Source organism: Trachurus japonicus, chromosome 6 (assembly GCF_045865225.1).
Source record: "Trachurus japonicus isolate A0001 chromosome 6, Traja_1.0".
NCBI lineage: Eukaryota > Metazoa > Chordata > Actinopteri > Carangiformes > Carangidae > Trachurus > Trachurus japonicus.
This window is the reverse complement of record NC_140912.1, coordinates 21394654-21422293: the sequence shown is the minus strand read 5'-3', so window position 1 is coordinate 21422293 and position 27640 is coordinate 21394654. Positions and strand designations below refer to the sequence as shown.

The 27640-nt window shown below is 41.3% G+C and overlaps 2 protein-coding genes across 7 annotated transcripts in view; one reads left to right on the top strand and one right to left on the bottom strand.

The window, feature by feature from the left end:
• Positions 1–1586: 1586 nt before the first annotated feature.
• On the top strand, positions 1587–9757 carry prr33 (proline rich 33). 5 transcript variants are annotated; one of them, XM_085779775.1, is made up of 4 exons: positions 1587–1651; positions 2093–2140; positions 5358–6527; positions 6744–9757. In XM_085779775.1, the coding sequence occupies exons 3-4, from the start codon at positions 5373–5375 to the stop codon at positions 8703–8705; spliced, it is 3117 nt and encodes a 1038-aa protein (XP_085635901.1). In that variant the 5' UTR covers positions 1587–1651; positions 2093–2140; positions 5358–5372; the 3' UTR covers positions 8706–9757. The 5 variants fall into 5 exon arrangements, with proteins under 5 accessions (XP_085635901.1, XP_085635899.1, XP_085635900.1 ...); XM_085779773.1 differs by having other exon boundaries at positions 5358–6495; positions 6604–8986; XM_085779774.1 differs by having other exon boundaries at positions 5358–6549; positions 6739–8986.
• Positions 4234–27640, bottom strand: part of lsp1a (lymphocyte specific protein 1 a) — a 42829-nt gene continuing 19422 nt past the window's right edge. The window contains exons 3-13 of one of the 2 annotated variants that reach the window (XM_085779776.1): positions 25235–25628; positions 23989–24119; positions 23409–23649; positions 22323–22460; positions 20665–20708; positions 16533–16614; positions 15090–15230; positions 12291–12386; positions 11660–11746; positions 11322–11430; positions 4234–4946 (exon numbers count right to left, since the gene is read on the bottom strand). In XM_085779776.1, the coding sequence (XP_085635902.1) occupies positions 4924–4946; positions 11322–11430; positions 11660–11746; positions 12291–12386; positions 15090–15230; positions 16533–16614; positions 20665–20708; positions 22323–22460; positions 23409–23649; positions 23989–24119; positions 25235–25628 (1486 nt within the window). In that variant the 3' untranslated portion in view covers positions 4234–4923. The remainder of the gene's footprint in view (positions 4947–11321; positions 11431–11659; positions 11747–12290; positions 12387–15089; positions 15231–16532; positions 16615–20664; positions 20709–22322; positions 22461–23408; positions 23650–23988; positions 24120–25234; positions 25629–27640) is intronic. The other variant, XM_085779777.1, reaches the window with a different exon arrangement.

The following is a 27640-nucleotide window of genomic DNA, read 5'->3' as shown; positions in this document are numbered from 1 at the left end:
CTTCAAGTCACAACTTACGACTTTGTAGCGTTCCAGGCAACCCACTGGTGTTTTTCCGACCTGTTTTACCGGTGAAAGTCACTATAACGGCCACTCGTAACTTCCGACCAGTGAACTCGTACCAGATCGAACTGGTATGATTTCACGGTCGGAAAAATACGAGTTTCCTTGAACGCACCATAACAGTCCTCGTCCCTACGTCACCACATTCACAGCGTCCCTTGGCTGCACACGCAGCCCTGCATGCCGTTCTCTCTCCTCATTGGATAAAAACTGTAGGATACGATAAATGTTTTCTCCTCGGCTCAGAGCAGAGCAGAGTGACTGACAGACCCGTGTTTCAGACCAAACACTCTATGTAAGTGATTGCTGTCGGAAGATATAACTATTTAAGACTTATATTAACACAAATATATCACTTACTTCTGCTTTAACAAGTTTTGGGGAACCCTGAACTCGAGAACTTCCTGGGGAACCAACAGAACGCCTTCAAAACTTTCAAGAAAAACCCAAGGAACCAAACGCAGCATTGCTGTGGTATGGAATGAATGATAGAAATAGGAAAGATTTGTTTTTTAAAGACTTGTGACCCTTTCACATCATTTTATTTTTTATTTATCCAGGAAGAGATCCATTGAGAACTATCTCTTTTCAATGGATGTAGTGGAGATGTCATCAAGATGGTTGTGTGATTATAGTTGAATCAAAAAACTGGTCTTTGATGAAATAAGATCTGATAGATGTACTTGTTGGATTGCCTTTTTCAGCATTGGGTTGGGCAAGGCAGTTTTTATTTGTATAGCCCGTTTTTACAAACAGTTTGTCTCAAAGGGCTTTACATGGCATCATAACAACATCCTCTGCCCTTAGACCCTCACATCGACTGAGGAACTGGGGAGGGCACAATGATGAGCGATAATCTGATATTCACACCTACTTAACTCTAGTGATTGGCTAGGTTTATGGTTGGGGTTGGGGGGTGAGAATGGATCTTCTCTCTTTAGCTCCATTGTCTCTTTGTTTATTCAACAATTTGTATCACTTTGTACATGAAAAAGATGTAAACAACCTAGTGCAATGCTACAACTATCAGGCCTTTTCTATGACGATTGTCTTAGCTTTCAGTGTAGATGTCTCTCTAACTCTAATAGGCATGACCCAACCTGCAGAGCACCAAGGAATGCTTAGATCCTCTTCAAGGTCTTCCACGAAGAACCTTCAAAAACTTCAAATATCTCTATAACTTACCTGGTACAACCTAAATCTCTAAACAAGGATTGCTTCTACAAAATTTTAGTCGTCGCCCTCCTCAGCATACTGTGGAGCCCCCTATCGGATCCCTGGTACACCCTTAAGGGACCCCTGGGTGGCCCTCGGACCCCACTTTTAGAGCCCTGAGGTGGTGAAACCTAAGGTCCTGTGGCCCGTCAGTGCTGTGACTCGCCTCGCTGTGCTGTCAGGGCGACGCTGCTGTCACTCTGAGCAGCTCACAGGGCTCAGGATTTATTTTTGGACTGCCATGGCGTCTGTTCCTTCCATTTGTAGGAAGGGGGGTCGAGTTGGGCTCAACATGAACCTGCCGCTCTGACACTCCGGGCTGGGACAAGCAGGCAGCAGCCGGCCGGCCGCCCCCCAAGCAGAAGTCGCACAGGTAAACACGCCATAATTACACCTTTTATTCTCTAGACAGAGCACGGTGAAGTTGTTTGCGGTGTTGGGGAGGCAGCTGCTGTCGAAGGCAGTCAGAACCACCCCCCCCTCAACCTCGGCAGCCAGAGGTCTGATGGGTGTTTGGAGAGCTCGGGGTGTGTGTTTCTTTTCTCGTGCTCAGTTCAACATTAAAGCACCAACAGGACTGAGCTAAGTGTTAGCCTCTCACCGTCGCTACTCCCTGCAGCTTCAAATCACAGCTCTGCCCTGTCATTTATCCACTCAGGCTGCAGGCATGAGTGACTGATGATCACTTTCTGCTTTTTTTAAACTTTGAGATGCATACTCTTCATCCTGTGTAATTATGGAGAATAAAGTCATCCTTGTTGGGTTTGGTACTTTACATTGAACTTGAATCGATGCTTTCTCCTGTTGTCTCAAGGGGAACCTGCCTGGAGCAGTTTGAACATCAGCAACAAGTCTTTACCTGGTAAGTTCGTCTGTTTTCCATGTGAACTCACATGTTTGCTGTGTTTGTGGGTGTAAAGCCTCAAATCTTCTTCTGGAGGTAAATGGCTTTTTTGGGGTGGATTCATTTACTTAAGGAGGCCATTGTGGAGCAGCTTTGGTTTTTATTACACAGCTATTATTACCCTTTCCTCTTTTGAACTTGCATCCTGAAGGCGCTCCAAATACCAAACCTACCAGAGCCTTAAAAGGAGGAGTGAACTCTCATATGTCGGACCAGGCAGCAGGTTCAGGGGCGGGGGAGCAGGGGGGAGAGGGGAGGGCTTTAAAACACAACCAGCTCTGGCCTACATTTCACTGAGGTGACACACATAGTAAACTATGGACATTAAGCAGTTGTTGTGTTACGGCCTGCGATGCCAGAAATCATTTATTAGCAACACAAACCGCATCGTAAAGATATTTTAACACCAAACTGGTAACACAAATGTTATGTGATGCGTGTGCAGTGTTATTTTTAAAGACAGAACGTTCAGAAAAAACTGAAAAACAAAACAATTAAATTTAAATGTCTCTATCTTATATTTGTATGAACTTCCTGTTCTCTCATCTGACTCAGTGACAATGTATTTCTGAGGCCCTATCCGGTGTCAGCGGGCCGTGATGTCATGAGGTTGGATGCTCTGCATTCACTTTCACCCTTCAGAGGATATATATACTCAAGCTATATGTGTGTATTCATGTGGGCAGAGACGTGAGAAGAACCTGACGTGACAAAGGTGCAAATAACTCGGCTCATAAATTCTAATCTCACTCATAATGCAGAGTTAACCACAGTCTTTGTTTTCATCACATGTGCTGTGGACGAACCAAATTTTTTTTGTTTTTTTGCTTTAAAGATCTTCCACTTGCAACATCAAAATCTGGTGGAATAATCATATTCCAGACTCCTAGTTAAATGGCCCGAAGACCTCCCCTGTAGCACCACCCTCAGGACAAACTTTACATTTATTAGCTCCAGTACCTAATACTAAGGTTTCAGATTAGTTTTATAAAATATATTATTATGTGTATTGTATATGATTCATATCTAATCCTGCAAGACTTGTTCTACTGGACATGCTTTGCCAAACACCTGCATAATTCAGTTTTACAGCCTAATGTTGTTGTTGATTGTTAATCTGCTCTATTTAACCTCTCAGCTTGTGTCTGTGTTGGTATTATGAGAATTTCAAATCACCTTGCCCTAAAGTCTTATTTTACTGTCTTAATTTGAGCAGAATCAGGATTTGCTGCTACCTGTTGAGGAAAATCTGATAAAACCGTCTTTACCTCAGCCTTAAAGACACCTGGAGTTTGTTTTTGATGAGGCTGCAGAGGCTTCATCTGGCCTGTAAAAAGCCAGGAGTCTTAAAAAAGGGGAGGCAGGTGATTGGCCGGCGTCCTCTCTGCTCCATCAGACTAAAATTAGGAGTGAAAGCTTCAAGATCAGCTGTGAGGTGGTAACATCATCCAGGAGGAGTTCAGCTCGATGCTGCTGTCGGTTTCTCAGGCTGCAGCACCCGACTGTGGCTTTTATAAACAGGCCTCACACAAATAGGATGAGTCATGTTTAGCACATGTGTGAGGAGTTCAGGGTACATGTTACGTAACTGTGGGGAAATCTATTAAATTGAATCAACTGCACGTTCCTTTGCAGAAGGAATATATTTTATACTTGTTTTTTTATTTATATATAATTCAGTCTTTATATTGTTCTACTCAACTCTGATACAATGTTGTTTAACATTTTAGTGTTTAATAAAACACCTTCAGAAACTGATTATTAATCTAAAGCTCTCCAACCACTGGAGCTAAAAATAAGGATTTTCCTGAGGATGTCATAAGGGAATTAAAATTGAAAGGGTTCATCATCTGGTGACCAGGATTTTTTTTTAATAACAGAAAGTTTTGTCCCAATGTTGGTGCCACATGAACAATGAAGGCATCACTAGTAAACCATTAGTTACAATCCTCTGGGGACCTTGAATCTCCACTAGATGTTTTCATGTTGTTGTTCAGGTGTGTTGTGTCACTAAACCAAACGTATAAAGCAAAATGAAATCAGACAGATGATGCAGCTATAAGTAGAAAATTATTTTAATTTATTTAAGAAAAGAGGTTACAAACACATACAGGCAGGAATCTCAGTAATTGTAAATGTCTTCAGCAGCACAGAGGAAGCTAAAGACCAGTGGGTTAAACTAGAACATAAACATTGATTGTACAGATGAGGCGTCTATGTGATAAACATGGCTGCAAAGAGCGAATTGAATTTAACTACTGTCAGGATGCACAAGGTCCCGTCCAAACTCTTCCAGATTGTTCCTTAGCCAAAAGTGAAAGTGCAGAATAGGTCACATGTATCTACCTGATTGAAAATTGTAAACGTTTTCTATGACTTTTAAATTTGCCTCTACACCATCGTACACAAGGGGCAGTCAATAGGAATGATTCATCTAACCACATTTCTGGGGAAGAAAAAAACAGGAACAGTAAAGCCGCCAGTAAGATAATATATACATCATAATAGAAAAGGAATGTCAGAAATTACAAAAAAAATAAAAAATAATAATAATTGATGATCAGGTCTCTTGGACTTGAGCTGTGGAATTTGTACAAACTGAGAATCAGAAAAGTTGATTTATTGGATATAAGTGAAATGTTGAGACTGTAACTGTTGAGGATCTGGTTCTATTCGATGTCTCTATAGCCAGAAGATGATTTGTTATGAAAAGTTGAACCACTTGTGGAGATGTCACCAGCTCAGTAATCACGATGACACAAATCTGCAAAAAAGACAAAAAGAAACAAAAGTTAGACATGCAGATGTTGCAAATTATTCCAGATGGTTATTGTGCTACCTTTTGGACAGTTTTAGGATTAAAACCCTGCTAGACTGTGTAAGACAGTTCATCACGGTTTCACTTGAGGTCTTTGGGTGGGGCCAATGACATGATTGACAAATGATGTTGGGCCAAACATGTTTTCTTTACTGAAAACAGACTTTCAGTGAAGGGAATTTAATTTGATAGAAGACATAGGTACTTGTTCAGGATGTATGGACGACTGAAGATTGCAGATGACAGACCCGACTGATTTTAATAGAGCATGCATTGGATATACTGCTTATTAACTATGTGAAACTAACACTATCAATTCATTTTATCCATCATTTATTTTTGCTTTTCTCTCCACAGGGTGCTGAAGCGCTCATGGCTGTCGCTTACGGTGCTGCAACCCAGCCGGGCCTGCTTTCCCAGCAGTACCCTCCGCCCCTGCTGCCCAAGCCTGGAAAGGACAATGTCAGGCTTCAGAAGCTCCTCAAGAGAACCGCTAAGAAAAAGGCATCCGCTCAGGCGTCGCAGTCAGCAGTGCATTTCCGCTCCAGCCTTTCCCCTGTAAATGAAGCAAGCCCCGACCTCGAGCACAGTGACCACTCCACCCCTCCCCGGACTCCGGAGACACCGTTCAACCTCTATAGCATCAGGCAGCCTCAACGCTTCTCCGTCAGGCCACTGTATCAACATGTGGCATCGCCTTACCCGCAGCGTGCAGCTTATGGCCGGGCAACAAGTTTCTCACCTCAGACTGTGGCAATGCCGTCGTACTCTTACTCGCAGCATGTCACCACGGTTTCCTCTTATTCTGCACCAGCCTACCCTCCTGGGCCCTCCCCAGCTTCGGGTCCATTCGCCCAGCCAGCGGTGCCCAGAATATCAGTGTCAGCATCGTCTGTGCCTGAGACAATACCAGCTGCTGAGGTGAAAATGACAAGTTTCAGCACAACAGCTGAAACGCATGCTGGTCTAAGACCTTCTGCAGGTGCAGTGACTCCACAGCCAAAGAGTCTGGGTCCGACTCCATATGCAGCTGCAGGAGGTCAAGCTCTGATTCGACCTCTCACTGTGTTGACCCCATTCGTCAAGTCCAAAAGTCCTCGTCCAACATTCAAAGCAACCGAACCCTCAAGGTCACCTAAACCAATGTTTGATGTCCCTCAGATCCGTATGTACACGGCAAGCACATCATACTACGAGACATCCAGGACCCCACCGGTGTACGACACCTCTGAATTAACTGCCATTGGTAGCACAGTACCTCAAGTAGTACCAACAGAAACAAAAGAGGACTTGACTCCCGTGTTTGAGGTTAGAGGGGGAGTGACACAGGTGACTCAGCATACTTCATTGGCCACAGACCCAATGAGAAAAACACCAACCTCAGAAATTAAAAGAGGCGCTACACCAACAACAGAAATCAGTACGATCTTAACACCCACCCCTGAAGTCAAAAGAGCCACTCCAACATCTGAAGTCAAAAGAGCCACTCCAACATCTGAAATTAAAAGAGCTACTCCAACATCTGAAGTCAAAATAGCTACTCCAACATCTGAAATTAAAAGAGCTATTCCGACGTCTGAAGTGAAAAGAGCAACTCTGACACCTGAAATCAAAAGAGTGCCCCCAACATCTGAAATTAAAAGAGTCACCCCAACATCTGAAATCAAAAGAGTCACCCCAACATCTGAAATCAAAAGAGTCACCCCAACCCCTGAAATCAAAAGAGTTACACCAACACCTGAGATCAAAAGAGTTGAAATAAAAATAGTTGCTCCATCATCTGAAATCAGAGTTAAAACACCAACTTATGAGTTCCAGATATCAAGAACTTCAGCAGGACGGCCAAAAACTCCGGCATACCATGTGACCCGTGCCCCAACACCCGTCTTTGAAATCTCAAGACCCAATCCTCTCCTGTTTGCAGTGTCACCAATCACAGTACAGTCTGAGAGGCCAAGAACACCCAAAATTACTTATACTGCAAGTAGTTTATCTGCTTCCCAAAGTGTGATGACTACACAACCTAAGCCTGTTGAAACAGTGCTGAATGGAGACATTCATTTGGATGTAGCACCAGCAGCTAAACCCATCCAGCAAAGTATAACAAGGTCAAAATCAGAGCCTTCTCTGACAAAAGAAAAGATCCCAGCTGCTCCTGCTGCCCCTCAAAGACCTAAAACTCCTACATCTGAGCCAGCAACAACAGCAGTGACATCTTATGGCTATCAGAGGCCGAGGACTCCAACCTTTGAGGCATCTCGACTAATGACCACATCACCTGGGTATAAAAGACCAAAAACACCTACTGGTGTATCACCTGTAGCATTTCAGAGACCTAAAACTCCAACCCAAGAGGCTCAAAAGTCAAAATCTGGTTATCGTGGATTGACACCAGCTGAATATGCTGCTTATGGTGGTATCAAAACGTACTCTCCAGCTTTTGGTATCTCGAGGTCTAAGACACCAACTCAAGAGGAGGTTCAAGTAACAAAAGAGGGATCAGCAGAAAGTAAAACACCAAGCCAAGAGCCCTCTGTGAAAGCACCTTCAACAGCTGAGGTGTCAGCCAAACAAACCCACAAAGATGTAAGTAAACCCCAAATGAGAGAGGAGAAGGTTCCTGCCACCCCCACAATCCCTATAATTGTTGTTACACAACCATCTGACACCTCAGGAATGACATTAACGCAAGAGACAACTACTGTAACCAGTCAGGTTGCAATAAAACATGATGAAACAATGGTTCAAGTAACACCAAAAGTCAAACCTCCTATAGCTGAGGTGAAGGCTCCAGAGAAAAAGAAGGTGGAAGCACCAGTTCAAGAAGTCATCAAACCAAAACCAAAAACTCCTGAAGCCAAACAGCCTCTGCCCAAAGCTGGTGACAAAGATCCATTGATGGCAGTAAGGAAACTTTTAGGCAAAGACAAAGTCCCAACTCCTGAAGAGAAGGTTGTAACTGAGACGAAAGCTGATGCATCCAAAACAAAAGAGCCAGTAAAACCTGTACCTGCCATTAAGACAAAAGCTGAAGGCTCAAAGCCAAGTTCTTCAGCACCTGCGAAAGCAGAAAGTGAGGACAAAGGAAAAGATAAGAAAGCAGAACCAGCAGGCAAATCTGCAATTGAGAAAAAGGAGGGTGACAAGTCTCTCCCAGCAGCCGAGTCCCTCCTTAAGGTCATGCAAAAGCCAAAGGGAGTCAAATTGAAACCTAGTGGTTGGTCCCGACTCAAGAAACACATGGTGGTGGAGCAGGAGGAGCCCAAGTTTCCAGAGATTGGTGCTCAGAAGGAGGCCACCGCTCAGGACCAGAGCAAGGTGGAAAAGGCTGATGAGAAGGCCGAGGACAAGCCCGACACTCAGGACCCTAACGCTCCCAAGGCAACAAAGATGTGGGATGCTGTCCTCTTCCAGATGTTTTCCTCCAAGGAGAACATCATGCATCAGATCGAGCTGAACAAAAGTGAGGAGGAGAAGGCGGCAGAGGAGAAAAAGGACGAGCAGACAGAGATACCTTCATTTGCGTTCCGGCTGCCCGTGTTGCTTTTCAGTCCAAAGTTTGACGCTAAGAAGCTTAGAGAGGCAGCGTCAAGGCCGGTGACGAAAATATCAACTGTGTTTGAAATGGGTCTGATCGGGCGAAAGGGTAAAGAAGAGGAACCAAAAGACTTTAACAGAAAAGCGAGAGGGTTCGCCGCTACTTAAGCTACATCTAATGTGAAAGCGACAAGAAAATGTTTAATGTACAGGTGCAGAAATCATAGCGACAGAAATAATGTACAGGTCTGGAGTCTTAGTCTCTGTGGCAGAGTTGTAGAAAATTCAACCTTAACTTTATACTTGACAAATGCTTTGTGGTTCGTTTGTGTGACTGGTTGTCAGGATGTTAAATGTTTTGTGTTTGTTTATTAGCTTGAAGAGGAGAGAGCTTCATTTGTCTTAAAGTCATTCAGACGCCACATCAGATTAAAGCCTTTGTCATTTCAGAGCTCCTCATTTTGTTCTGTTCATCACATTCACAATAAATATAAACTGTTGTCATGTATGGACTGAATGGATCTGAAAACATTCGGCTATTGTGAAGACAATAGAGAGACTGTGATTATATATGCAGTAGCTCACACAGTATAATATTTATAATGTTGTATAGTTGCTTTTTAGTAAAAAAAAATCAACTTATAGCGAAAAATTAACAATTTAAACATCTATATTTTTATATAATTTATTATTAAAAAAAACTAGACTTAATGATTTTAAGACAAATCATTTCTAACAGAGAAAAAAACGTATCTTTTCATTCAAATATCCAATTTAATTCAAAATGGTGCTACTTGCCTCAGGGTAAGACCTCTCACTAGTCAGTGAATGTGTATGTAGAGTGATATTTAATATTATTAATATTTATTTGACTTTTTTGGGTGGTTGTGTTTTATGAATGAGCTTTCTTGAAGTCACAATAACAAAAGAATTTTAGACTAAATTTGGCCTTTCACATAATGCAGTGACAGATTATTGTTATTGCTAACTCAATCATTCAGTATTTTCAATTTCATTAAAATCATATTCAGATCCAGAAAACTAAATCTGTAACAACTGTGAAATTTGAATGTCAGTTATTATTACTGGTGAAGTTAACATGAAAACAAAAATGTAATATGATCTCATAAACCTACAATAATAATAACAATAATAAAAACAACAACAATTTAAACCAATGATATTAAGTTCAGTTTCAATTAATTCAAACATTAGAATTAGGTGTGTAATTGCAAATATTTACAATTTTTAAATACTATAGTAACATAATTAACTATTTTAACTTAATTTATTGTGACTTGTAGAAGCTGCTGAGCTAAGAGCTTGTGAAAGTAGTTAGAAGAAGATGAACGAAGAAGAGAATCCTCCGCCATGATGGAGGTCAGTGGGACACTGAACTGTAAGGTCAAAGGTTGAGATACATAGAAGGGTTTTAGATGACAGTGATGCAATTTATTTTTCTAGTTTTGTTTTCACACATGCTGTTTGTTTTGTTTTTTTATTCTAATGTTGTTTCTAATGATTTTGAATGTGTGTGTTGGGATTGTAGCTGCAGTTTGGGGAAATGTACTGTAAAACTTTAGTGGGTAGATTTTCTCTGAGAGAATCAAACCCTGGTGACACTTTCAGTTTCCCCTAGATTTTATTTATTCGTGAATCTGAAATGTTAAAAACTAAGATGCAAAAACAAGAATTGGAATTTGATTGTTTGCATCAATGTTTTTTTTTCAATCACTCATTGTCTATTTAACAATTATCAGTTTATTATTTCAATGTTAAAAAAATATAAATTGTTGAAAAATATTGTCATTAATGTAAAATTACAGTTTTTGATATGTCAGTTTTTTTCTTCTGTATTTTGGCTTTTAGAGAATCATAAAAACTGATAAACAAATGGCTATAAACTAGACCTAAACTTTGACTATTTATTTTAAAGATGCAATATAATACAGTAAAGGATCATAAATCCAATTATTTAAATCTTTTTCTTTTTTTTGTTTTATAATGAAACTAATAAGGATTACAAACCCTTTAAAATGTTTTTATTTAAATGTAAAATAATAACGATACGGACTACAAACACCAGAATGATAGGTAAATACAGAAAAATCTTCCCAATATTTCTGTATATTCTGTTTTTATTTTACAGTTTAGCTTTTACATGGTCAAACCAACTGTGACTTGTGTTTCAGCCTCGTCACCTCTACTGTGTTTTATTATCACCACTCACCTTGTATTTTAAGTGAAGCACTTTGAACTGTGTTTTTTCCTCATGTGAAGCACTGTGTTCTGCACGAAAAGGAGCTACAAATAAAGTTTGACTCAATTTCATTTAAACATTTCTACCATTTTCATTGAATAAGTGCAGAGAACGTCTGAGTCGTTTGTTGTCAGGTGGAAACTCACACACTGCTGATTCACCTCAGCTCTGACCTGTTTTTTTAATCTAAATTAATTATCTGTCCTTTATTTAAGGAATAAAGCAAAATGTAATGAAATAGTCAACGGCCCCTTTTTTATCAAACAATATTGTCTGCTGTTGACAAAGTAGGTAAATTTTTTTTATTATTTATTTGTCATATTTATCGCTGGATATAAAGTTGAGCCAGAGTTTGGTTTGAAGATTAAAGTAAAATAAAAAACTCTTTACACTTGATATTTTAACCGAGAATTGGGAAATCAAATGTACCAAACACTAAAGATTCATCTTCATCCCTTTGGAATAAAAACAAAACTATTGTAATTGTATACTATAAATCGACCATCGTGTGACTGTCGTCTTACCGGACTTCCCATTGGTGAATTCCGCTCCGTCTTCGTCGTCCACAGGGATTTTCTCGTATTTGCCGTGACCAGTGACGACAAACTTGTACTTTTTACCAGCTGCTGAGTTCTGAGCAGAGAAAACACAGAGAAAATGTTCAGTTTGATGATCTGAGACCTAAAACCATCTGTTATAAAGGATCATCTTATAAGATCAATAAACTGTCCCACTGCCATTTTATATACTCTCACTTTAGTCCTGCAGAATGTAAGAGGAGTCATCATATTTAAATAACATGTCAGGATGAAGGTGATGCTAAGAATGACTGAAATAAGAAGTTTGATGTGTTTCCCTTCACCTTTGCTTTCTGTCCCGGCCTCCCTGACGAGTCTCCGATGATCTCCCACATGTTCTTCTTCTGCATCACATCTCCAGGCTTCACATCCTGATAAATAGATCAATAATCAATCCAAACAAGCAGCACAAAAATTTCCCACACTGCCTCTAAACATCCCTGTGATTAATTTGAAACACACTGAACAAAAGTATTATGAATATAACACTGTTGTTTCATTGTGACAGTGGTGTCACTAACATGGTCAGAAACTCAAAAGAAAAAAAACTTAAATATCGTAAATATTTTATTTAAACTGAAGTGAAAAATTGAAGTAAAACCTAAAATGTTTTGTGTTTATATTTTCACTGAGTGCAGTTAAGCAGGTTAAACCACCAAGTACAGCAATAGAAGAAGCTGATTTATCAGCTGTTGTACCTTGTTTCTCCACAAGGAGGAAACCTCACATCACAAACTTACAAAGAAAGCTGCACCTGAACACATCACACCACAGCTCGCTCAGGATTTTAGAAACCTTGTTCACCTGAAAAACGTTGTCTATGGTTCAGATTTAAACCTTTCACAAAAGTGCACAAATGTTGTTTCCATGTGATAAAAGAAAAATAACTGAAAGGTGGAAAGGTTAATAACTTACTGCTGGTTTGCAGGGCGACTGTCTGCTGCCATCATTGGGGCCTTTGACCCACTGGGTGATCAGACTGGCCACGCCCACCTTCAGACCATCAGTGTCCTGAGACAGAAATAAAACGTCAGGACTTCCTGTCACTTTGTGATGTCACTAAGCCCCGCCCACCCACCTGGACCAGTGGGTGCGTGCGGAAGAAGTTAAACTCATACGGCCCGACCCCCCTCATCCATATTAGATATTGGCCTACAACAACGGGCGGATGGCGGGCGGGTGTGGTTTTGAAAAAACGTTGGTTCGGGTGGATGGCGGGTGGCAGGGGCGTCTCTAGGATTTTGACACATCCGGGGCTTAGCCCGGAAGAGTGACACATGCAATATATGCGCGCGCAGAGCGCGCGCCGAACTTTTTAGGCATAGAGACATTCTCCATCATTGGTGAAAAAGGTGAAAACGATGCAATCCACAGATCATCAAATGAATGACCCATTTTGAATTTAGTTCTATGTACTGACATTAGCTAGCTACGTAACAACACATTGTGTTTCCATTTAACACATTAGCAGCTACAGTAAAAGAGGCAGGCTGTGCGGGATCCCTGTCTGCTAACTAGCTGCTATCATGCATGAAAAAGAAAATAAACAAGATGGTTCGATGTTATAGCACATTAACTTCAGCAACTTTCCCCTCTAGAAGAAGCCCAAACTTAGTTATTTCTAGGTACACAATTCTCACACCCTACAATTGCATTTACAGATGCCAATAATTACAGATTGCTTTTTTTCTCATGTAATATCAACCAGAGCAATATCAACTAGCTGCTAGCTAGCTAACATTAGCTACTACCCTCTTGTAGTTCCAGCTGCTACCCAGGGGGCAAAGCAAAAAAACGGACACGGAGCGTTGTAAAAGGTTTGACACCAGAAATGATATCTAGGAACTTGAAGGATTAAAACCTGGGTGGACAACCCGGTCAACTAGCTGCTGGAAAGCTACAGGGGGCCAAAACCCCTTTCTGGGGTCATTTTGCTGGCGAAATGATGTAAATGCAAATATTTAGGTACTACAATGGCACAAATAGTCATACAACTATAAAATTTGGCAGAGAGTATCTTGACACATAGGGGGAGGCATGAAAAAAAGATTCTGGGGTTTGTTGCAACTCAATTTTAAGATATAACCCTCAACATCCCAAAAAAGACCAAAAAAAGTACTGTTCGCCTGACAAATTCTCATGAAAATTATTATTTTTCAGCACTTTATGGAGAATATCTATGCTTAACATGTATATAGAAAATTTCCTTAATTCGTAAGCTTCCATTTGAGTCCATGATAGCCTTTCTATCTCAAAAGCCCCACTTGCTGTGGCCAACGGTCTTCTCTATCTATCTGTTCATTTTGGGGAGACCAGAAATAGAATGGTTTCTGATCATGCCAGTTAACATGGAGTTTTTCACAATAGGTGTTGCATTGTTTGGAGGTAGCCTGTAGCTTTCCAGTAGCTAGTAGAAAGGCTATCTTGGACTCAAATGGAAGCTTATGAATTAAGGAAATTTTCTATATACATGCTAAGCATAGATATTCTCCATAAAGTGCTGAAAAATAATAATTTTCATGAGAATTTGTCAGGCGAACAGTACTTTTTTTGGTCTTTTTTGGGATGTTGAGGGTGATATCTTAAAATCGAGTTGCAACAAACCCCAGAATCTTTTTTTCATGCCTCCCCCTATGTGTCAAGATACTCTCTGCCAAATTTTATAGTTGTATGACTATTTATGCCATTGTAGTACCTGAATATTTGCATTTACATCATTTCGCCAGCAAAATTACCCCAGAAAGGGGTTTTGGCCCCCTGTAGCTTTCCAGCAGCTAGTTGACCGGGTTGTCCACCCAGGTTTTAATCTTTGAAGTTCCTAGATATCATTTCTGGTGTCAAACCTTTTACAACGCTCCGTGTCCGTTTTTCAAAAAACTGGGATTTTGCCCCCTGGGTATGCAACACTCTTTTCGAAATTATACATTTTTACATAATTTCTATTCCCATTACCTTTTTGATTGCTGACCACCTTTGGGGGAAAACATGGAAATCTTTTTTGTGGCATCTTGATACACCTTAGCTGCTACTAGCTACCAAAAGACAGCTGCAGCTTGCTGTTGTCAAACCTGCCTGCTGTCAGGTATTTGTTGTCAAGTTAAATGCGCCGCTGTTTTGGGTGAATGACGTCAAGTGCGACCTGGAGGTGTTAACCACTTGTGTGCCAAAGCCAAAGTAGTGGCTTTTTAAAAATATAAGTAATTGTTACTCAAACCTGTCCAAAAACACTGTTTTATCGAAGCATCAACATAAGATAACCGTAGTTTGAGGATGTGATCTTAAAAAAAAAATTAAAAAAAATAAAAAAATTTTTTTTTTTTTTTTTTTTTTTGAAAATTTATATTCGGGGCTAATTAAAAAACATCCGGGGCTTTAGCCCCGAATGTTTTAGCCTAGGGACGCCACTGGCGGGTGGATGACGACTTTTGTGATGCGGTTGCGGATGAAATAATTGCCTATCCGCGCATCTCTAATGTGCGCATATATATATCCTCATGAGGATATATGCGCATACTGTATATGAAACCTATATGCAGTTTATCTGTGCATAATGCTGCATATATGCACCATATATATTAGCATATGAAAACGGCCAATTTTATGTATGCCACATATATTTAAACCTATATTAAAACCTATAGGTTCTTTCCGTGTGGGTCTGTTGTATGTTGTGTTGGTGCAGGAAGTAGTCTGGTCCCTGACAGGTTCTCTCACCTTGCAGGTTGCTCCTCCTTTGCCTGGACTCTGACTCCAGGCCTCTCCGGCCTCAAACAGGTTCTTCTTGTGGGCGACGACCTCAGGTGAGCTGGGCAGGTCGGTCAGCGATGCCTTCGCTGCCCTGGCCTCCTGAGCGTTCTGCACAACAACAACAACAACAATGAGACTGGATTCGTCTTATGTTCAGGTAATGTAACGTTACAAAATGTTGTTTAAGAAGATGCTGGTTTCTTTAGTTTGGATTTTCTCCAAATAAATCTTTGCTTCATTTAAATTCATGAACCTCAGTTTATTTTTTTATTTTATTTTTTTGGACTAACTGTGATATTTGATTTTTATTCCATTTATTCTTGTTGATAATTTTTCATCTTTTTCTCCATGAATTGTTTTTAACTCTCACTCTAAACACAGTTGTATTTTGTTAACATAAATCATTAAGCTGTAATAAAAACAAAAAAAGTATTATTTCTATTTATTTAATTTTTAGGTTTATATTGCACATTGCCATCAATCATTGCATTTGCAAAATATAAAGATCTGAATTCTTTTTTATATTAATGGTGTGTAGCTTAATTATGAAGATAACATTTGAACATACCACACCCTGAGCACACAGATGTGCACAAGTTTGATTCAATATTGGCAACCTGGACTTCCATACAAAGTTTGCAGTGCTTTGTATAAAGACATACTGTACATCAATATATCATCTCACCCCTAAGATTTATGGTGGGACTGTTCTTTCTTCTTCATGAATGTAATTCAGTGTCTTTATTGCACTTGATGTCAAACCTGTTTTTTGTTTTTTTAAACGGCTTCACTCATAAAAGCGCCTGGAGTTAACCTGAGGTCATGTTCACTGTTGCTGTTAATCAGCCTGAGGCGACAAGTGACAACAGGGAACGGAAATACGAGAATAAAAGACTCTGAACGACGGGTTTTCCCATCGTGGATCTGCACCACCGCACAAACATTACAGAGATAAAAACACCAGAGCTGTGAAGTCACCGCCCAGGTGCTGCAGAGATTTGTGATTCCAGCACACACACAAAAAAAGGTCAAACCATCTGCAACCGGCTCAAAAACAATGTAGGGTCAAAAAGTCAAGTGAACATCAGCAGCTACTGACCGAGCAGGAAACACGGTAAGGACACAAGCCACATTTTGGGAAATATATCACATTGAAGTCAGTGATTTTAAGGTCCCATAGTGTATAAAAGTACATTTCAAATATATTAGGTTCTATATTAATACTGTGGACCCTGTAATATTTACAGCTACATTAGCATGTTGCTAAAATAGCAGCTAATCGTCTTCTCCACCTGCGAACTGGAGTTAGCACATCACTCTTCAAAAGGCTACCAGGGATTAGCAGGAAAGCTAACAGCATGTATATATATGTGTGTGTGTGTGTGTGTGTGTGTGTGTGTGTGGGCTGACCTCCACGGCGTGGGTGTACTGCTCCAGCTTGTCGTCGATCTTGGACGTCAGGACGAGTGGCTGCATCTTCTTGAAGCTGTTACTGTTTCACACAAAGCAACAACAGATCTGGAGTCAGTTCAGTGTGATATTGAATTTTGTCACCCTCACAAACCCTGATTTCTCCCTTAAATTCCTCCTGAAGAGATAAAACACCTTCAGTTCAACCTCCAACAACCAAAAACATGCCACACTGCAGGAGTCATTAAATATATCTGCATATGCATCTAGAGTCTTCTCTCTGCCGCTCTTTGGATGTCACTATGATACCACTCAAGGAGAACCCAAACTAAATGTTTCTAATTATTTGCAGGTGAATCCAGATGTAGGCATTTTAAGTGTTTGGGATGGCATTTGGCATTTTGTTTGATTCTGTTGTTAAATACATTTTTTAAATTTGTTGTTGTTTTTGAAAATCTGATCAATCAATTTATCTTTAGATGACAGATAATGTAAAAACTGAATATATACAGGCCCTACAAAGAACTTTCATTTTGTGTTGATTTTGGCGACCCCTGTGGACAAAAGTGGTAGTGTTTTCCTGGAACGAAGACTGAATTTCCCATGAGCTCTAGCATGTATTGCTGTAAAGACGCTTATATGGCTAATGCGTCCCGTCTCCGGTCTGAGTGCCGTACATCGTTCCGTACGGTGGACCGACCCGACCACTGCCTCCCGAAGTTATAAAGTTACACTATTAAGAAATAGCTCATCTTCCCATCGATGGCCTCATTTACTGTTGTAGGTCACACAGACACATCAGCAGAAACGAGAGACTTTTGCAAATCCAGTAAAAAGTTCTTTGTAGGGGCTTTGAGGTGACGACTTACTATTTTACATGACTGTACCGTCACAATCTCCTCTTACTGTACGTGTTACAGCATTGAGATAAATGTGATATTAGTGAATTTGATCTTTAACCAGTTGAATATAAAATGTCTATCACTTAAATGTGCGTTTGAGTTTAGTTGTGTCATTATCTGTGTTTTAATTCATTCAGTATGGCTGCAAATAGGTGTTTTTTCTGCAGTATGATGTCACAGTGGGCGTGACCTTTGACCACAAAATTCAAATGAGTTTATCATTAAGTCCGTGGGAATGTTTGAGCCAAATGTGGAGAAGTTTAGTCAAGTTGTTGCTGAGATATTGTGTCTACAGTTTTGATTCATTTACAGAAAATCAATCAAATTCCATTATAATTAGATTTAATTTAATCACCCTTAACTGCTGCAGTAAATTAGACCGAGTCGACCAACATCCTCTAAGTGAAGTGATATAATGCTACAGTGAATAAGTGTTTTCATGTGTTTCTCTTTGTTTCCTCGGTTTCACTTGTTCACGCCTCGTTCAGAACCAGGAAGCTTTCGGGTCAGACCGGCGCATGTGGGCTCCAGGAGGAGTCCAGACTCTGACTCAGACCCAGGGGTTTGAGTCTAAATAAATGGAGGTTTTGAAGTCTGAAGTGTTTCTGTCTTGGGTCTCTGCAGATCCATGAGAGTTTTCATTCTTCCACCCAGCTGTCCAAACTAAAACCTCTCCACCATCATCATCGTTCTCTGAACACCAAAACTCTCCTCCCGCACATTTTTATTGTTTTGATTTTTACAGCTCCAGATAGGAGCCGTGCCACCGGATGAGGTCATCCACCTCACACCGGGTGTAGGAAACATCATCCATCATCTTAAAATCACTCGTTTCAACATGTCTGATATCTCTCTCCATCGCTCTTTTTAGAGGAGGTTGATAACTAATGGTGTCATGATGACTGATGGAGGAATGACACGTTTGGATCTACAGAGTTTATGAGCTGTTTCCTCTCACTGTTAGGAAGGTGTGACTCAGTCTGCTCTGAGTTTTACCTGCAGCAATACAATTAAAGTTAAAGGGGGAAACCTTCCATCAGTCCATTAGCAAGAAATCTGGGAAGGTTGACTCCATCGGAAAAAAAGCAATTGCATAGTCTTTTTGCATAGTCTGCTGAGAAACAAAGGTAAAACCAAACGCCAGCCTCTAAGACAGGAGTGATAAAAGCTGCAGTTCCTCTCCTGACCACTAGAGTGAGTCAGTCTCCATAGACTCCCATGTTAAATAAACATGTGTTTACAGCCTGATACAGAAACAGCTTTGATCTCTATTTGGCTAAATTCTTTCATTCTTCTCACAGACCATCATTAACTGAAGTCTCAGCTCCAGATATGGAGCTCCTTTTTGACCATTGTTTAATGAGCTGGGGGTTAGGAGGCGGAGTTAAAACATTGCCAAGATGGCGACAGTACAGCAGCTCACTCTTCACTGAACCTCCTGGACTCCATCCATCTCAATTTACAGTCTATACTGAAAACAGAAACTTTGATGAAAAGATAAATAACATTTCATCCCTGACAACCAGAGCTGGAGCCATATTTTTTTCCCATCTATCCATCTGTCTGATTGAAGTGGACCTGATATCTCAGAAACACCTTCATGGAGCTTCTTCAAAATTGGCAAAACCATTAATTTGGTTTTGAAGATGATCTCATTAGATTTTGTTGGTCCAACATCAAAGATTAAGGTCAGCCTGAGCCAAAATTTCACACAAATGGGGAATATCTTACATCGCTCTGGATAAACAAGGTGTCACCTGAAACTAGTTTGAGTGGCAGAAGGCCGACAACAAAAAGGCTGTGACTGTAGTTCCCGATAAATCTTCTGCAGGTCCAATCGTAGACTCAGTCAGAGAACAGCTGGGGAACATTAAGCAGCTTAAGAACCAGGAGTTTCCCTCAGGAGGTGGTGGAGACCAAACACTGAGCTAAAAGACCAAAAGGAAGCCGGACTGAGAGCGATCATGTTGCTCTGAACAAACTTGAGATGTATTGACTAAAAAATATCTATAATAACAACATGCAATGAGTTACTGCAGGTTTAAGATAAAAAAAAGCTGCTGACTGCTGCTCGGAGGCATTAACGCTGCTGGAGTCAAAGGTTTTGTCTGCTGGCCTCACGCCTCTTCTGAACACGGCCTCTGTTCCCGCTACAATAACAGCAGCACAGCAAACAGAGGCTGGGCTCCAGCTGGGAGCGCCGTGGAGCTGATAACTACCTGCAGCAGACTGCCTGGAGCCGCCGGACCTCAGCAACCACCAGAGACAGCACAGAAACGCTGCTGCATCTGGACACGGTTAAGAAGAGCTGTAAATCTCAGAGGAGGGCGAAGCAGTGGGAGAGGTGAAGAGGTGGTGACCTCTGACCTTCTTTACCCTCAGACTGACGAAGGCTGAAGATCTGACCAGAGAAACTCTTGTGGAATAAGTCAATTTTGAAATCATTGTAAACTGAGTCTTGCAGGTTTTGGACTGTTGCTCAAACAAAGTTCTGGCTCTTAGATAACACCACTCAATGGAAACACAAACCATTTGTAATTTCCTCAATAATTTGCCTCATAACTGCAAAAGGAAATCTGACTGATGTCATTTAAACGCTTCATTTACAAACAATAATTGGTCTTTTTTCCGCATTCTCAATCTTTACATTGTGGTTTGGAGAGTACGGTGGCCTGCAAGGACAGTCCAACCACAATAGCAATCTACAGAAAGTGAACTGTTTGAACATGACAGTAGCTGCGCCTCCTTTAACCTTTTTATGTGGACAGCAACACTTTGGAGTTCAGGAAATTAAAGTTATTTTGGATAATTAATTAATTAATGGAAACTGGATCTTGACTTTTATCTTGACTTCTTTTATTTGAGGTGTAGATCCACATGCGGTCAGCCATTTCTATATGTTTACTTCAGGTATGAATCAGTTTTTATGTTGCTAACCCGATAAAGTTGTTTTTATTTTAATTGAAGTCTGCATTGGTGCAACATCAGTGCACAATAAATGTCATGTAGAAAATAAACTGGAAACATCCTGTAACTTCCTGTTTACATTTGATTTAACACTGCTTTCTACACGTTTTTGTCCCTTTCTCAAATTTATCCTCAGTGTCCTTAGCTGTAAAAGATTTAATGTTTGTTCAAAAGTTGGACTTGTTTCTTGATTCAATGAATGTTTCAGGGAAATGTCACTAAAATGACTGAATGATCTGCTATATATTGATCAGAATATTCACCTTTTCTTCAGCGAGCGGTTCAGGGACTCCGTCCTCTCTGTGATCTGAAAGAAGAATAAAAATAAAAAGAAGAAGTGTGAGGTCATTTCTCTGATGAACACAGGAAGTTTTCCTCCGTGTCGCTGCTTCGCTTCAGAAAAGCTCTAATTGCAGCTCGGCTCTGCGTCGGGCCACAGACCACCACGACCCGATCCAAGACAAACAGAGCCGGGTCTGCTGGCCTTCATCAAGCCGTACCCTCAGCTCAGCTCTGAAGGCACGAGCGGAGCATGATGGGAATGTGCTTTTTAAAACCATAATTCCCTGAATAACAACAGACCGGCTTGTTTAATGTCAATTTAGCCCCATTTCTTCTACTTAGTAAGTCTTTGAAACTGATTTTTGCGTCTCGGGTTCCTTTTCATTGTGTTTAGTGTTGTGTTCAGGGAACACCTGGACACTCCAGTCTTGATGTATACAGTATAAATGTATATGCATACAGTATTGTTGTTGTTTACCCTCAGCAGCTCTTTGCCATAACAGACACTGTCACATGTTAGTCAAACTTTAATTTAATCTTCTCTGTTAGCAGCCTGAGGCTCAGGATCAGTGTTTTCTCTGACCTCAAAGGTCAAACATCACACACACACACACACACACACACACACACACACACACACACACACACACACACACACTGAGGAAAGCCCTTGAGCTAAAGTTGAACTGTTGACCTTCTGAAATTTCAAATCAGAGGAAGTTACAGAGAAAATACATCACAAACCTCATCACCCCCATATTGTTTTTTTGTTTTCAGAGCACAATCACAATCAACCATGGGATGTAACAAACTCTCTAATTGGTTGGAGAACTAACCAGTCGGGTTTCACCAGCATTAAAGGCCCAGGCAGCGAGTGAATGAATGCATGTATTCCTAGTGTAAACCAATTTTCACTGTTAAAACATTTATTGATGGATTAATCTTTCAACTAAAGAATACAATTTTCACAATTCCTGTTTGTACTGAATGTTAAATTACGAAAATAAGAAAATACTTCCCTATTACTTTGGACATCCCTAGTCCTCCATAGACAAGAACCTGGAGTCAAACCTGTGACCTGCTGCTCAGAGCTCAGTACGTCCACATGCTCGACAGCTCAGCCGGACAAAAGAGTCTGTTTTCTTTCAGTCTTTTGAAAAATATGGACATCTAAAGACGTCAAAATGTGAATATGTAATTTTGTTTTCTTTGTTTCTAAATTGTAAAATAAAGTTGAGAAACAGCAGAAAATGTGACCGACAGGGAGCATATGACGTCGTCGCTGTAGCTGCTGCTGACGGTTATAATTCTCCACACTACGTGAGCAAAATAATACTTCATGGTCTCTGTGGTTTTGCTTTTCTCTCTGGTTCAAAAACTTAATTCATGTCTCATGTCCAGAGAAAGAAAGAAAGAAAGAAAAAAGTCCTTTAATCTGGAATCATAATAATAATTAAAATGGAGTTTGGAGATTTATTGGTCCACTGCTGCTCAACCAATGATCTCACTGTGTAAACGGTCCGAGCAGCACCAGGTCCAAAGATTCAAATGATGATGATGATGAAGCAGCTGTGTGATGCTCACAGTTTTAACATGTGTATAACTTGTTGACGTCTCGGTCTCTGCAGGTGTGTCTCACCTTGTGTGTGGGAGTTTTGGGGCTGATGGGACTGAACATCTCGTCTCCGTCCACGCTGGACGTGCTCAGGCTCTTCATCCTCTCTGCTGCCTCCATCCTCCTCCTCTCGATGTCCTCCTTCATCCGCCTCCTCTCCTCCTGCAGTCGCATCACAAACACTGTTCAGATCCAGACAAACTCCTAATGTTTCATTGTCCCATGCATCATAAAACTGAATCCACAAGGCAGAAGATGCCAGATGTTTAATAAGTGTCAATCCTGACTAACCTAAGATCTTTTGAAAACACCTTGAATGTTTTTTATGCATCATTTGATAATTTTATTGAGCTTTAACAAAGTCATTGAGGTTGTTTGGAACAGACAACAGTGGTTCATGAAACTACTTTAAAGGGATAGTTCACACAAAATTAAAATTTCACTCATTATCTTCTCACCCTCATGTCGACTAAGAGCTGTGAGAATGAGTCCTCCGGTCCGCGCAGCAGTATTTGTCCATATAATGGTTGTCAATGGATACCAACTTTCTTCGTCCAAAAAGACACACCAAAAAACATCCAAATACCTCCATGCTGCTCGTCTGTAATGCCCCTCTTGTATTGAAGCCCCGACATGAGAAATTGTTCCGTCGGTCAGTGCAAATCACGCGAGATTTGCACTGACACAGGAAGAGCAGTGAACCGAGACACTGGGAGCTTCCGCTACAGACAAGCTTAAAATATATACTTATTAAATTTTTTTCAGAAGAATTTCTCATGTCGGGGCTTCAATACAAGAGGGACATTACAGACAAGCAGTATGGAGGTATTTGGATGTTTTTTGGTGTGTCTTTTTGGACGAAGAATGTTGGTATCCATTGACAACCATTATATGGACAAATACTGCTGCGCGGACCCCCCCGTAACTCAGAGAAGGAACGGAGGACTCTGAAAATTCTCACAGCTCTTAGTTGACATGAGGGTGAGTAGATAATGAGTGAAATTTGAATTTTGGGTGAACTATCCCTTTAAGTAACAATCTGTTGTATTTCAGTTAAAATCATCCCGTCTGTAAATATCTAAGCGACTCCTCATCTTGTTTTTCCCACACCTCCTCTTTAGCCAGCCTCTGCTGATCCTCCTCCTCCCTCCGGCGCTCCTCTTCCTCCCGGACTCGGCGTCTCTCCTCCCTCCTCCTCTTCAGCTCCTCCAGCTCCTGCTCGGCCTCGGCCTGTCGGTGCCTCAGCTGCTCCATCTCCTGGTTTTCCTTCACCTGGAGGCTCCGTCGGATCTTCTCCAGACGCTGCTCCGTCTCCAGGATGGCCTCCGCCTCCTCGGGCTCCGTGGATCTGCTGCGTACACCACAGGAGGTGAAGGTAAAGTTTGATTCATGACCAGGATCTGGACTAAAGGAGCTGTGATCAAGGTCCTTCTAAAAGTATTATCTGCTCCTGTACCAACTAATACAGTTAAAGGGGAATTGCCATTTTTTACAATCTGGACCTTATTTCTAGCATAAAATACGATCATTTATCATACACTCGTAATGACACCAAAGTTATCTGGGTGAGTAAACAATCATATTTCACACTTTTGTATGAAAAGTGCTCTATAAATAAAGTCTGATTGATTGATTGATTGATTTAAACAATTTTAACAAAGATACCAATTGAATAAAAGACTCTGCACACCTGGTGGATCTCTTTGTCTTGCTGATGTATGATGTCACCTCTTCATTTGTTGTGTCTCCGTTGGTGTTGTTGTGTTTCGGCTCCTGGTGAAGAAAAACCTTTGATGTGTAGGAGACTTTGACCTTCTCCACCTGGACAAAGAAAAATTAAAGAGACATAAAGATCATCATGAGTGTTTGAAGGGTGTTGAGCTGCTGGTCTCCTGTTCTACTTGAAGCCTGATTTTGGTCTGATTGGTTCATTCTTATTGGTACTTATTGGTACTTTACAAAGGAAAAGCCATCAGGGGAAGTTTGGGGTTCAGTATCTTGCCCAAGGAAACTTCAGGGGTTGAGATTGAACCAACAACCTTCAGATTGTTGGATGACCCTGAACCAAGACCATCTGGTTTCTTGATCCCTCCCTGATGGACCTGGCTTGAGACTTGTTTTGAATAAACTGAGACTCATTTCAAAAGCTTTAAGACTCGGCCTGGGCTGATCTTGGTCTTGGATTATTCAAGACTTGACTCTTTTTGACTCAAACGATTCAGTAAGTGACTCTGTGAAGGATCTCAGTCATCTAGGTCATCGTGGTCTCGCTCTACATGTACAGTGTCCAAAGGAAGAAGCCTTTGGTCAACTTTCAGCTTCTTTTTGGTACTTGAACGGGCCTTTTTGAAAGGGAGGTGAAAACGTCTCCAAAAGGCCTCTGGAGAAGCCTTTCAGAAGATGTTCAAGAACCAAAAAGAAGTCTGGTTATTTTCGATAACTTGAGTCTTGACCTAGATTTGTCATATCACCTGACCCATGACTTGTCCGTGTCTTCGTCCTCATCCTTTAGCCTTAACTTATACACCCAACTTAAATTTGTCTTGAACGACTCAGGGCTTCTCTGTGGAAACTAAACTGTGTCTTGTCTCTAATAACTTGGGACTGGACACAGACATTTCCCAGTTGCTTAGATCTTGTCCTTGATGACTTGAGACTGTCTGACTCATCATTACTGTACTTAACTCAAGACAATGACTCATCAGAAAGATTTGGGACTTGCCTCAGATTTGTCTTTCATTGTTTACCCTTTAGACTTCTCTTGAGTAACATTAAACAGTTTGAAATGACACAAGAGTTTATTTGATTGTAAATTGTTGCCATGGTTTCAAATTCCTCTGAACTTGACTCAGATTTGTCTCCAATGATGATAAATAAACATTATTTGCCTTAAATAAGTTGAGACTTATCTCAGCTGTTTGGTGAAGGAGCCTCACCTCTGTTTTTGGCCTTTGAGTCTCCTCCCTCCTCCGGGTCATCACCTCCTCCCTCTTCCTCTTCTCCTCTTCCTCCCGCTCTCTCTCCTTCCTCGCCGCCTCCTCCCGCTCCTTCCTCCTCTCCACCTCCACCCTGGCCCGGTCCCTCTCCTCCGTCTCCAGTCTCTGGAGTCGGCTGGAGGATGTGACGGAGGCCTGGACGGCCTGGACGGTCTTGGCGGTGGGCGCAGCTTTATTTATGGCGTCCTCCTCTTCGTCTTCGTCCTCCTCGCCTCCCTGGCTGAGCTCCTGCAGACGCTGCTGCCTCCGTCTCTCTCTGCGTTGAGTCCAGTCGCTGAAGCCTTCGTCCTCCTCCAGAGACGGGTAGCTGCTCGGCTTCAGGTCGCTGTTGTACCTGAGGAAAGACCAGACGGGACACGACAGTCAGGACAATCAGGACGACTCATTGACAGAGTTTCAGTGATGTGACTCAGCAGCAGCAGCTTTCACATAATAACCAGAAGTGATTGTTTCAGCTTCTGTCCGTCAAAAGGCATTAAGAGATTTTTATAACAAGGCCTTCAGCGCCTCAATAAACAGAGGCTTAGACTGGCAACAGAAGTTGGGGGAGTCAGTGTCGGGGACAGACTTTATTAAAATAATCTCGACTCGTGGCCAAGCATCACAGTCGAAGGATACTCTAAAATAGTCCATTATCGAGCTGAAGGTTTGTGCATGCACTCTATTTAGAGTCGAGTGCCGTGCTGATGGACGATTGGAGTCTGGTTCAGCTGAAATAACAACCAGACAGTGCTAACAGGAAGTGGAAAACTGTCCAGAAACACATGCGGTAATGTGTCTGGGATTCTTCTGCATGTTTGGTTTGCAGATTTATTTATAACAGGAGTAATAATCACAGTTTTGTTTTTGTATGAAGTCAAATACAAGATTACAGAATGTTGGCTGAGAAAACCATAATAAAACTGGTCTTGTACAGAACTTTTCCACTCAGATGACGACATACAGCACCTTTAGCACCCTGCTGGTAACAATACCCTGATTTCAAACCTGGTATGGACATGGATCTGTAAAACCCAACCCTATTGGACCTGAGTGCATCACTCGTCCTGCCAAATTTGAGAGGTAACCTTTATGCTTGATTATCAATGAGACATTTGAGTTAGATAACATTGCCTAAGTCTTCCATCGACACAGTGAAGGGTTTGTTTTAGGGGCTGGATCTTTGCAATCTAGTCTTGGAGGAAGAAAATAGTTTGGGAAAAGATCATGGATCAGTTAATGTCACCTCTTCCTAAAACCAATGTTGGTTGGAAATGGATTGTTGTCCATTGAGTCTCATGTTATCATACCATACCATACCATACCACTCAAACTTTATTTATAAAGCACTTTAACGTACCACAGTCCACCAAAGTGCTGTACAAAGGAAAATGTTGTTGTATGTGTCATGTTGTGTTGACTTGTCCATCCATCCAGATCCTGGATTTTGTAACGGTACATTAACGTTCCCATTTCCTCCATTACTCCCAACAGTTGTAATTAATCTGCCACAGTGGAAGCTTTGGGCATTTCCTGGAATTCCATTAGTTTACCACACTACTGCATCCTACTGCTTGTGTCTGCAACACAAATAAAGGCACAAATACCTCAAGTCTTTAATTTTTTCTTTACATTGGACTGGTGGAAAAGGGCAAAATGTCCTCATTAATTAAATTGGATGACAAAGTCTTCCCCAAACCTGAGCCGGACCAGAAGTCAAAGTTTCACCACATGATGATGAAATGACCTGAGATTGAACCTGAAACCTGCTCCTCATTGTGTTCATTTGTTCCAGTGTGACACATCAGAAGTTTACAGTGAAGCTCGGGTCGGGTCAGTGTGTTGACGTTGTTGTGGTCTGAACAGACGACGTGTTGAGTGATTCCGTTTTCCAGCTGCCTCCGTCTGCAGTCGTCACCAAACAGCTGAGAGGAAATAGCACGCCGCCTCATCTAAATCCTTCAGCTTCCATTCCAGTGATAAATATAAATTTAACTGAGTTAAGCTGTTGATTAATTTAATTTATCATTAGACAGCTTTCCTGCCATTAGCACAGTGTCTGCCTCTGTTCCCCCCCTGCCGATTTAAGTAATCAAAGTGTGTTTTGTGTTTCCAGGAGCTGGCAGAAAGGAATTCACTCAGCATTCCCCACATGATTAAGACGCCTGGCCGGTGGGCAGAGTTCCCCCGCCCTGCTGCATGATGGGAGTCTCTGTGCCTGGTCTCTCAGCAGCTAATCAACCCTAACGAGCCGTCGTGTTTCTGCTTCTTGTGTTTGACCAGTAAAGTCGACACCTGTTCAGTCGAAGCTCTGATGTGTTTGATGATGAGTTTTGGGAAGAAATGAACTTTTTTCCAGATCAAACA